The sequence below is a fragment of the Chrysemys picta genome, chromosome 2, assembly GCF_011386835.1.
Source record: "Chrysemys picta bellii isolate R12L10 chromosome 2, ASM1138683v2, whole genome shotgun sequence".
Taxonomy (NCBI): domain Eukaryota; kingdom Metazoa; phylum Chordata; order Testudines; family Emydidae; genus Chrysemys; species Chrysemys picta.
Genome location: NC_088792.1, coordinates 86908722 through 86921515, shown reverse-complemented (window position 1 = coordinate 86921515; position 12794 = coordinate 86908722). Strand labels below are relative to the sequence as shown.

The 12794-nt window shown below is 40.8% G+C and overlaps 1 protein-coding gene across 1 annotated transcript in view; it reads right to left on the bottom strand.

Moving 5' to 3' along the window:
* Window positions 1–1694, bottom strand: part of TMC2 (transmembrane channel like 2) — a 57241-nt gene extending 55547 nt beyond the window's left edge. The window contains exon 1 of the mRNA XM_065583658.1: window positions 335–1694. Coding sequence (XP_065439730.1) covers window positions 335–398 — 64 coding nt within the window. The 5' untranslated portion in view covers window positions 399–1694. The remainder of the gene's footprint in view (window positions 1–334) is intronic.
* Window positions 1695–12794: the final 11100 nt, after the last annotated feature.

Genomic DNA, 12794 nt, shown 5'->3' with positions numbered 1-12794 from the left:
AACATCCTCCTCCTCCTCATCAAAGTCAACTACCCAGGTAGGAAATCTAATTATGCATAGTAGAGAGGCAACATGGGTGTGGTTATCTTTTTATTGGACCAATTTCTGTTGGTGAGAGAGAAGCTTTCACTCCACTAAAAGCTATTACATCACCCACCTTGTCTCATTAATATCCCGGGACCAACAGGGCTACAACAACACTGAATATAACCATGCATACCTCATTAGATATTACCACTGTGTAGCAAGTCAAATCACAAAATGAACCTTTGGAGAAAAAAGATCTCTCATCGTGTATTTCAAATAAGACAGCAGCTATTATTCTCCACTCTACCTTCGCTCTCTGAGTCACTTTCCACTTGTCCGTCAATCTCCATTCCAACTGCAAGACAAAGCATGTTGAATAATTGAATTTGTTGTTGGGATTTTCACATACAATGTTTTACGCTTGTAGTTCTTAAGTACTGGCTGAGGACCGCAGAGTGCCCTCTTTAATTATATGCTACTGTATTTTATGCTATGAAGTCCGTAATATTTCTTAACTCTTTGCAAGTGAATTAATAAAAGTTCCCAACACAAAAGAATATCAATTGTATTGACACACACAAAGTGGAGCCCGAAGACACATTTTTACAAATGTTTGGTAAAACTGGTACAATATTGCAAAACTGAAATGGTTGGTGTTCATACTAACCATCTTCCATGATGACCTGTAATGCACATTTCTTTTTCCTCCCCATGATATATATATATATTTTTTTGCCACAAACACTGTAGCCCTAGTGCTGTGAACACACCAATTATCAGTAGGTTATTTTCCCTCTTTCAGTGCCCAATTATTTGTCTCCATGCTGCTGCGCAGTAAAGGGAGCAGTCCATGAAGCTGTAGCTAGTTCACTTTGACATCATTTGCATGCTAGACAGCAACTTCAGGGTCTGAACTTGGGGGAAGGGGAGACACACACTCTGCAACAATCCAATCCAAACACTTTCTGCTCCGATCCTTTTTCGGTGTGAAAAGCACCTGTCAGCATTACATTACATCACATTATTTAAACATGAAGGAAAGCCCTTTGATGGATACTCAGCAGTATCCTATGAAATGCAGACACAAGTCATGTCCATTTTTGACCTAAGCATGTACACTAAAGCTTTGGGAGTACCTAGTTCCAAACTGCAATATCTTTCTTACCTGCATCGACTTATGTAACCCCATTTATAAGGGAGAAACATGAAATGGCCATCTTAACCCTGTCAATGCTTTGCCTCTCCGGCACACATCTTGGGTCCCCTATTGTCTTCCATGTACATTCCTACAGAGGACATGTAGTCTAATAACTGACGCACAGGACTGGGCGTTAAAGCAGTGGGGCTCCACTCATGCCTCTCAGAGCTATTGTTCCAGGCTCTCTGCAGGTTCTGCGTCGTTACCTCAAAAATGTGAACCTAGTGTCTTCTTCCCAACCATAACAACTAGAGCCTTAACTTTTTAAAATGAAAGTTGAGATTCTGGAGAACAAGATGGTGCCTATATGGATGCCTACCATCTATTTTCAAGCACTGGCCCCACATATACTCCTTTGGGTGTATCACTGGTTCTGCCTAATGGTGGTGGTGTCTATTGAGTGTATAGTTGTTGAGAGCAGGGTCATATGACCACCTCACTGTTGGGTTAAGCATCAAGATTTCCACCTAATCACATAGCCAGTAACTGATAATTCATTCATCATCTAAAATGTAGCTGCAGGCTCAAGCTCTGTTTTGGCACAGCCACATCTAATTACATATTTTTCAAAAGTGCCTTGGAATACATGGCATGGAAGGTTCACTAGAAATGCAGTTTGATTTGATGTCTTCAGGGCTTGTCTGTATAACCTTTTCCTGAGAAAGCGGCTGTTCAGAAGGGCTGTCTTTCACAGAAGCAGCAATTCAAGGGCTCACTCTCTTGCTCATAGATGGCACCTGCTGCACCTCTCTCTCTCTGTGCGCATGTACCATCTCCAGTCATTAAGCTAAAGACGTGCAAATGTATTAAACTACGAAGTTAGGTAATTCCACAGCCTCATGCTGTGAGGAGGAAAGAGGCTTAGCCTAGCCTATGTCATCTGATGATTTTATAAACTGAAATAATACCAGAATCCAATTCACATCAATAGTAATCACACATTAGAAATGGGAGTCTTGTTCTCCTCAAAGCTAGTGATCATCATATATTGCAGTATCTGCCTCATTAAACTTGTTAGCGCGTGTGTAGGAAGGCATAGGCAATGGCACACAATTACTTTTTTTATCAAAGGGATTTATTAATCGCTATCTGAGTGATTACCCCTCAGTGATTGCCTCCCTTTCAGATTAATCGAGTTCCCCTCCATGATTTTGTCCGCGTCACAATGGCCCTTTCACCTGATCTTCTACTTCGTTTGCTTTAGCAGCGTTGGATCAGATTTGCATGAAGAAAATAATCATGTCCTGATCAGTATTATCCTCCTCGTGAATTAGAGCAAGCTTTTTTCCTAAGGCTGAAATGCAGCGGCAAGAGCATGATAAAAATGGAAGAGTTCTGTCCCTTTTGGGGTGTGAGCACAATTTTTAATCTCCTGGGAGCATTGTTGGTTTTGTTCTCTATGAGGCTGTTGATTAACACACACAAGCTCCCAGTCCAACTGCACCTGCTGCGTTAGTGATCACACTGTGTGTAATATGACGTTGGCCATGGGAGATTAGTGCTATGCTACAGATTGGTTAGTGTGTGTGTGTAAATTGTAGCTACACCTCTGCCTGAGAATCTAACGCATCTCCAGGGTTACCCAGAGAAAATCCATAACTGCTTCACATACAAAAATAACTTGACAGACTACTTGATATCCAGGGGTTCCCTCTTGCTAGTACTTAGGTATTACAGATATCTCTTTCCTACTAGAGTGACAGGGGAAGTGCTATGAGCATCTCCATAGTATGCACATGGACGCAAAGGCGTCACAAGGTTAGCAGTCAAAGACCTTGAGAGAGGAAGGATTAATTTATTTTAGCAGTATGAAGTGGCATAAATCCGGGAACGAAAGGTCTGGCACCCTGCATACCAGGATTCACTTTACAGTGGTGTGCATGCGTTACAGAATCATAGAGTAGAGAACAGACCACAAAATATTCTATGTATATTGTATGATGTCGCTAATTTATTTTACATTTGTGTAGTAATGAGGATTTGAATCCTCTATTTTTCTTAGTGTATTGGGTTGGTTTCCCTAAGAGGATAAAATGTCTTGCATACTTTATTTCTTCCTTAGAATTATGGGCTGGGAAATGAAAGGATTGTTCTTTTACCTCTAAGTTTGCTCCGCACAAGGTATAAATTAGTAATGCACAATCATGAACCTAAACAATTATTTATGTAAATGTCAGTCTTGTGAATGGAGCATGAACATTTCATAGAATTCTAATTTTTCTGCTTGATATTACTTAGGTGTCTCTCTCCTTTTTGATGACTAATAATGTTTAACTTGTGACATTATAGGTTTAATATACTGGGACATTAGACTTTGCACCCACATCCAAGTTTTAAATGAAAAACTGTTTGTGTTTTGAAGAAAGCGTAACTGGATCCTGGAAACACATGTAACATGCCTCTTAATATTTAATGAGATAGTATTTCCTTTCTGTCTGGTAAACAGAGAGCTTTAGCTAATTAATCCCTGTTATATTTATTCAATATTCATCTCATTCATAAGTGATCTGTGCTTGAGAAGGTTTCCCAATAATACTTGATTTGTGCGTACTATTATTCTGGTGAGGCACTGAAGTTGTAAAATGCAAAAGCAAGCATTAATGCCTTGTTAAGTTTGAGAAACCAAGCTCTCCAAAGTCCAGACACTTCAAAAGTTAGAAATGCTTCCTCAACATGAACTCAGCCATATTGCGCATGCGTATATATTATGTCCCTCTCCAAACACACACACATTTAATACATTACGGTTTACATGTAACAAGGGAAACAGTTTTTGGCTGTTTCCCTTGTTACATGTAAACCGTGATGTATTATTGAATATCTATTAAATATACATGTGTTTGGAGATGGGCAGAATCATGTATCCAAATGTCCCTGAACTTTATTAGGATAAAATGAAATTTAGATTTGATCAGGTCCTGCTTGGATTTTGCAAAACAAATCTTGACTGAGTCTTGCAAAACCAGCCTTGGGGTGCATGTACATGTGCACATGTACAGATATTCACAGTGGTCATCACCAAAAAGTCATTATTTGCCAACTTCACATACAGTAATGTCTGATATGCTGTTATATTTCTCTATACTTAGAATTAGAAATGACCCTGAAATTATCTCAGAAATAACAGTATGGTAACTCTTGGTAAATGCTGACTTTTTAATGGCGTTCATTGTATACGTGGAGGTAGAGAGTCAGATTAAGTTAGCGGAATATGACAACGAAATTTCTGAGCTCTTAGCACTTAGAACTTTCCTTTTGGAGACCTGAATCATTGCCTATTAACAACTGACTTGCATTGTGGAGGGGGCGGGGGAAGCTTTGTAGAAAGGGCATACTCAAAATTCTCTTATAAATGATATATGTTGTTTGTACATTGTGGGCATTAAATTACCTCTATGGATTGCACAGTGAATTCCACTGAGAGGATTAAGAGCAGCTAGTATAGCTTTTTAAAAATGCTGCATTCTGAATAACAGCTGAGTTCCCAAATCCCTACTTCCTTGTGCCATATGTCTCTGTGGAAACAACTCAGTCACAAAATTCTAGGACTGATGAGAAAGGGCAGGGAACAGACAAGGGGAGCCATCAAATACTTCCTTTCTCTTCTGTTAGCCTTTTCTGTTGTTGTTGTTCCTGTCACTAGCTCATCTCATCCAGAGAGCAGCTGAGAACCTCCTAGGAATGAAAACAATAAAAGGAAAGTGAGCTCCAGTATAATCTATTACTGTCTCTTTTATTTGAATAACAATTACAGTTAGAAAGATGTCAATACAGATAGTCTGGCAGAATTCAAACAAAAAAGAAACGGGGGGGGGGGGGGGAGGGTGGTACATGCATGCACTGGAATAGTAGCAGTAGGAAGAAATAAATCATTTGTTAAATGTAACCCGACAAAATTATACAAAACCCCATTTTATTGTATGTGGAAGGCTATGATAAAGTTATTTCTCTTTTAAAAAATCCCCCCACTTTTATTGCTAATATTGCTGTCTGTCTGAAATGACATAACTACATGAAGAGATGCCTTTAGATTTCACTTCACATCCATTTGGAAGATGTTAGCCTCCGTAGCCTCCTGATTCAGAGCAAACTTAAGTATGTGTTTAAACTCCATGAATAAGAGCTGTCCTGAATCAGCATGGGCTTAAGTGTACAGTGAAAATGCTCTCCTGAATTAGGACTTAAATGAATAGAAGTCATGATCTGGATATATTGGGTGGGGGAAGAGATTTTGTGCTCAGGGAGCTGTATTTAGCTGCAAAGCACTCTCCATTATCGGTCTATGGTGCCGTGCTATAGTTAATTAATTGGAGTTGGTATGAACATTTCCATTCTCAGCCGGATATTGACACCCATTCACTCATCACTACCACTCACCACTCTCCCCTCTAACTTTGTAAGAAGCTCCTTTTTTGGCCTAAAGTTTCCCTTATCTTCCTTTTGAAGAATTTAAAAACTCCGCTGATGAAGCTCCAAAGTACCAGGAGAGAAAGAGAATAAAGGAATGATGAAAACCATTCAGACTGCTCCCCAGATCTCCTAGTAAATGAAAAGAAACCCCCATGTGAGGGACTTGACTGTATACAATTTCTGTGTGGGAAAACTGTATTCATGATGTATGAAGAGTCAGACTCATGTGGAAAGGTTTTTGTGTAGAACACTTTCCATGTGAGGGATTTACATGTAGAAAACATAATATGCAGAAATCTCTTTTGTGTAGAAAACTTAAATAGAAACACCTGAATTAGACGCTTTTTTCTGTGCGAGAACGTCCCATTAGGAAGCATCCGACTGGAGGAATTCTTATGCTGGGGCTCCTCCTTAATTTGCATAAGATCTCTTGGGGAATGAAGGAAACCTCCAGTGCTAGGGCTCACTGGGTCTCCCAGGAGAGAGTTGGTTTTGTTCTGTTAACTCCTGGGAGGTGCTCAGATAGACGGATGATGGATGCTGTAGGGACAGCGCAAGAGCCCCACTTCGCCTCCTTCCTGAGCTTTCCTGGAACAGCAGCTGAACCCCACCACCCCAGTTCTCCCAGGAAGTGAAGAGCCCTGCTGCTATAGTTCCCCACTTTCTCCTGGGGAAGGAAGAGGAGGCTGGCTGCTCTTGCCTCATTTAAATATGCCGCTGCATTTAAAAAAAAAATATATGAAAACGAACAGTACTTTTCTTCATTTTTCTCTAAAGCTTTTTCCCCCAGGAAAATTAATATTTCTACATAGCAAGGCATAGGGCAAGCTTACTGACTGTGGGAATGGCGGGGATAAGGGGTTCAAAAGAAGAAGCACACGCTGCACCTCTGCCAAGAGCAGCCCTGCAGCTGTGCTTCCCTCGGGCTCCTGAAGGCATAATGCCTGCCTGAGACTCTGGTGTAAACTGACAAAGCTTTATTGACTTCAGTGGGGATATTACAACTTACACTAGCTGAGGGTCTGCCTCAAGAATTCTAGAAGCTCCTGCTGGAGCAGGGTGTTGTTATTCTACCTCGACTGTAGGCTGTGACTTGATGCAAAGGAGTGTGTGTGTGTGTGTGTGTGTGTCCATAAGGATATATGTAATGCATATGTTTTCTCTGGGATTACAGGGATCTCTGGCACATATTTGTTGGGATTCCCTTTTGAGACCTCTTTTTCCATTTGGCCTTCAAAAACTCAGTTGGTCTCCAGATTTCATCACTTATTTATCTTTATTTGGCAGACAGCAAAGCTATACTGAGTTGATCAGACTGAAACGTAGGGAGTGGGTATAGAGTGTGCCACACATCCAAAGTTGCACATAAAACTCTTCCTTTATATACACTTACACATTACGTTGCATTTGCTATACACTGCATTGCACATTTTGGGATTGGCTTGGTTACTTTGTAGGAACGAATCCCTGTACAACATGCTCTGTACATGCGCTGTTCATGTATAACCTGATCTTTACGTTTCGCTTTGGGAAGATGATAGAGAGAAGGCTGCCTGGCTACTGTACCTATTTCACAGAGAGAGGACTTCAGCCTTCAGGGCTGTGAATCTGTCGCAAGCCTTTAACTCACAGAAAGGGGAGGAATGTGATAGACTCTAAAATGATACCGGTATAGAACAAACATGAGTGTATTTCTAGCACTTTATGCGGATGGGTCTGGTCAATGCTAATCATGTAGTGAACCCTGTAATAATGCAATAAGAGTTCCCTCTTGTGGCAGTAAATTTACATAGCACGTTACTCAATTTGGAAAGATTTGTCATGTGTTCTGAGACCTGAGGCTCTCTTTTTAAAGGAATGTTGTTGTTTTTTAAAGTGCAAAAGATCTATTTATTACTCCCCATAAGCTCTCCCCACTTGCTGCATCACATCTAACTTACTGATGGGGGTATTTCAATAGCAACTGATTTAGAAATAAGATAGACCGAAATAAGGGAGTCCAAAGATGGTGTTGCCTACTTAGAACATGAATTTAGAAACAAAAAGTTGCTGTTCATGCTCAACATAATCTCTGTGGAGCTCCTAGAGAAGTTGAGGATCAGAGTCAGGGATATTTTGAATGTTTGTAAAGGGCCACTATTTAAGTGCTAAAACTCACACACAACCCTCTAGGGGTTACAGTGATTTCAGACCTCTAGCTTATTTGGAAACTTGTTCTTTGAATGTATTTTTTGAATGCAGCTAGGAACTATGCTCAGACCTCAGCATAAGCAGCTGGACTCCACCTATACTACAAGGAGCAGCTGTGAGCTACTCAAAGATTTTTCTCCACCCCTTCTTTGTTTTGTTTTGAAACTAACAAAGCTCGAGGGTACTCCAAAGAATAATCCCGCTGCCTGAGATAATTGGGAATGGGAAGGTGGGCCAGTAAATCTGTTCTGCAGCTAAGGCCCAAAAATACTATGGCAAGTTCTGATAGTACCAGTGAAATGCAGCCACCACAGAGTTGGAGAGTAGGAGTAAATGGAGTATCGTGCACTGAACAACAGTGGGCAGTCTGGGGAAAACTTTGGCCAAAAAGGCACAACATCTCTTCAAAAATTACCACAGGAAAGATCCAATCAGAGCAGACAGTACCTTGTTTTTTAAGATTTCATCTTAAATCAGCCCTGCCAGGATTTGAACCCCTGGCTCTTGGAAGTCTAAACGTGTAGAACCTGAAACAACTACACCCTTCCTTCTTTATTTTGTTTCTTAACTTCTGATGTGATTTTGTTCCTTAAAGCTAACTTGTTCTTTCAGGAAAAGTGTCATCTTTGCAAAACAACAGAAACTCTGCTGCTTTGCAGGAGTAACATGGCAGTGACTCTCAGGCCCCACCTACACTAGGGACATGCTCTGAAAATTTTCCACACAGCTGAATACTAGATCAACTCTAGTGTTAGCAACGTGGGAAGCCCTAGTGTAGACATGCTGGCAGGTGCCACTAGCATTATCAACACTTAGTTAGACCTGCTTAGAGAAGGTCTGTTAAAATTGCTGCTGTGGTTGGCGCACCATTCACACCAGGGATCCCACTGTTGCTAGTACTGAGGGAACTCAGCTGGTGTGAGCAATGGCAGGGCATTCGTAGATAATTTCCTTAGTGTACACAAGGCCAAAGAAATTACTCTGAAGGGAATTTCATCTAATGCTCTTACTCCTCTTTGTTTACCTTCACCTTTCAAAATGTGCTTTCCTGCTGTTTTCTTTTTTGCTACCCATCCGTTCTCAGCCCATTAGTTCTAAATAAGCCTCTCGTCTTCCATAATCCATCCTCTCACACCTATTATTTCCGTCAGAGTCTGGCAGTTCCTCAAGTGCCTGGTGTTTTGTACATAGCACTTTGGGTTCTATTGATTATTATAAACCTATTTATTCATCCTTTAAAGCAGTGTTGTTTTCACCCTGCTGATTTTAAGGAATTACAAAATTCATCAGTAATAGCAGAGTCTGTACAACAGAAAAAGGCAGAACTGGGAAACAATCCCTGGCTTTTTTTCCTCCATTACTAAAACGTGCACTAGCAGGAATCTGAAAACCTGCCCAAGACAGTGAATGTTTCATTTTGGCTACTGATGAGGTAATGCTGGCAACTGGCACACTTCCCATTCCCCAGCCTTAGAGAGATTTTTGCATTCCATTGCGTTAGTTTCTTCAGATTAATTAGCCAACTCTGTCAAAGGCCAGAAACCTCAGGCTAACTGTCGGTGTATTGGTGCTCCAGAGACAACTTTTTGTTGGCAATTACTCTATATCCCCTCCACCCCCAAAATTGACATTGGGAGTGGAACTGGGGGACACTGATCTGCCCATGGGGGGAGCAGCACATAACTGGCATGGGCTGTGCTCGCACCCTGTCTCTGATGGAGTGTCTGACACATTGCCACTTGGGGAATGTTGTGTGACTGTGGAAGCCCAGTCAGGCCATGTAAGGCTAGTTGAGAGCAGTTGGACTTAAATCAACAAAGAAATCAAGCCTCTAAGCAGTGCACACTCTGACAGGAAAGTGGCTTGTCTCCCTGTTGACATTGGGTCAGGGATGGCCAGCACTACACCCTCCAGTTAGATTCAGTACCATGGTGATTTAACTCATGGACAATTCCCAAACAGAGTGAGGTAAAATTAATCAGACAAGAATTATTTATTCATCTCTTCTTATTGAGTCAATTCACTTTTAAAACGCACATCTCTGCGCAACATACGTTCCAGAACTATGCACCACCAATTCTCTGACTCCCTGTTTCCACCCATTATTGACAAAGACACAGCATAAACCAGGCCAGATTAAGGCAATCTGGGGTTCTAGGCCTGCCACAACAAGGGGGATCCCATGGCCCTGCCCCTCATTTGGAGTGGTAAGTGCCACCCACGCAACAACTGTCTGCTGTAAACCCCCCTATCCATCACACTTATTTGGGCAGTCTAAGGCTCCCTTCCTCACTGGACAGGTAGAGTAGCAGCAGCAGAAGAGGGTAGGGCACCTCACCTCAGAGCAGGGCAGGTGGGTGGAGGTGCCTTGGAGTTAGCACAGAGAAGCATGGGGCATTTTCCCCCTTTCTGAGCTACTGTTTCAGGCTGACTGCAGACTCAGGAAGATGTTCCTGAATTGGTTACATTCAGGTCACCTTTTCAAGCTTTTCTTAAGGGGGCAAAACTTTTTCTCTGTGGGTGTAAACAAAAGCTGAGACCCTGATGTAATCACATGACTCCAGGGTTCCTCAACATGGGCCTATAGTGCTTATGCCTTAATCAAGCCCTGACTGACTGATTGAAATGTAGTTTTATCATTTAGAATAGGCCATAAGCAAAGAATATCCTTGACTGCCACCCCATAGGATAACTGCTGATGCTTCCTTGCCCTGCTAGACCATTCTCCTCTGGCATATGCAGTTGTTTGCACACACATTGAGAGGTTGGGTGAGGGCCTTTTAAAATATAGGGATAATTTAATATGTCAGTATATGAAATATTAATTAATATTAATATTAATTTTCTTTGCAAGAACACTTAAAAAAATCTCACTATCTCAAGCTATATTTCTCCTCCCCCTCCCCCCAACTGCATCTTGCCTCCATTGTGTTTAACAAAATACAGGCAAGGCCTGTATTCTATTTCAGCATCAAGCGAGAGAGGAGATGATGTTCCTGCTGAATGCTGAAATATATAAAAACAATCCCTTTTCTGGAGAGACCCTATTTGCTCAATGAATTTGTATGGAGGCAACACTGGGAATGGGGTGAGTGGGAAGAGCCCCATTTTCTTTGTCTCCTGATTGAGCTAGATACACAGTAAGAAATCACTACTGAAGGCTGCAAATGTGGGATTTTTAGAGGCACTGAAGCTGTGAACTGAGGTCAGAAATGCAGCATAGCCATCAAATGATAAAAATACAACAAACAAGGGGAGAGTACTGTCCGTGAGCAGAAAGTTTGGCCATAGTTCAGCAAGGTATTTAGGGCACATGCTTAAGGGTAGGCACATGCTTAACTTTAAGCAATTGAGTAGCTCAATTGATTTCAGAGAGGTGATTAAAATGCTTAAAGTTAGGCATGGGCTTAAGTATCTTGCTGACTCAATGGAACACTTAGGGACAGGTGACAAACCAGAAATGAATTTAGCACTAACTCCATTGCAGTCATGGGGTTAATTTAGCCCAGAGAGGTTAGAGGGCAATGTTCTAAATTGCCTCTACACTTTGGTTTCCTTTGTCATCATCCCTTCCCTTTCCTTCATTAAATGTGCTAATACTGAGCTGTGGTATCAGATCTCAAGACAACAGACCAGCATGTCTGCTTGCCTGAGCAGTCTTCCAAGATTGTTTATGATATCCACAGAAATGATGTGCAGTTAATACAGTTCAGTGGGAATTGTGCTGCCGTGATTCAGCAGCAGATCAAATATCTACGAAATGTCCAATGGAAAAAGCTTTCCCTGACAGGGTATGCATCTACCTGCTTTTGAGCAGTCATTTCATTCTGTGCATATGAACCAAAAATGCCTGCGGAGATTTTATGATAAGAGAGAGACCAATTTTCACAACTCTTGAGGGGTGCTGCTGTCTGTGGATGTGACTAGATTATGAAAAGCCCTTGCTCTATATGGACGTTATGCAGGGAAGCTGAATATCTTACTGTGTTCATTGTCCTTTGATTCTTTTTTTTCCAATAAAAAAAGCTTTCTATTTATAGGCCCAAGAATAGTTTGTTATTAGTATTAATAATTTGTGCTTGTATAGCATCTTTTGTTCAAAACCCTCAAATCATGTTCATAGGAAGCCTTGCAATGCTCCGGAGGAGATGCGCAGTATTAGCCCTATGTTATAAATATACTAAAGTGGAGAGACACTGACTTGCCCAAAGATCACACAGTGAATAGGTGACAGAGCGGCTAGAACTCAGGAATCCAGCCCCCAAATTCTTTGCTCTACCAGTAGAATGCACTGGATCATAGGGGAAATTAATGATTTGATCATTTCCCTTCCATATTAATTTCAACAAATCATACTGGAATGTGTGTGTGTGTATAATTAATGCAATGTTCATGTTGCACAGTTAAAAAATAATAATAATCAGGAAATGCAAAAGTGAGGGTTCATCAGGATTATCTTGATTTGTATTGCATAGCCTGTTTTTTTATTTTAAAAATATAAACAGTACTATATTACACTGCTCTTTTTAACCAGAAATGCAATAATACAGAAATACAACGTGCACAGCAACTGATTTTATATTACTGTTGGAACTCCTGCATTCCCTGACTTTTTGTGATTTTTTTTTAATGTACAACCTAGACACCATATTAACCTATTTTTAAAAATTAATTAAAATTTTTTGGCAGAGGGAGGGGTATCTGTATTGTGGATGTGGTTGAGGTAATACAGAGAAGGTGAAATCCTGCTTGTAGTTGTCAGGGTTGGATGAGAACTAAAGTAGGGATTTCCTGTTTTTATTTTTTGTTGATGGCATATGCACGTATGGTTTCTAACAGTTTGTGGGACTATATGTGTATTGAAGTCCACCATTTAATAGTGAGACATGTTTATACAATTACTTTTTACTCTGTGAATGAAAAATAGTTACCAAAAATATTCATCTTCAGGCAGAAACTAAGCATTGGT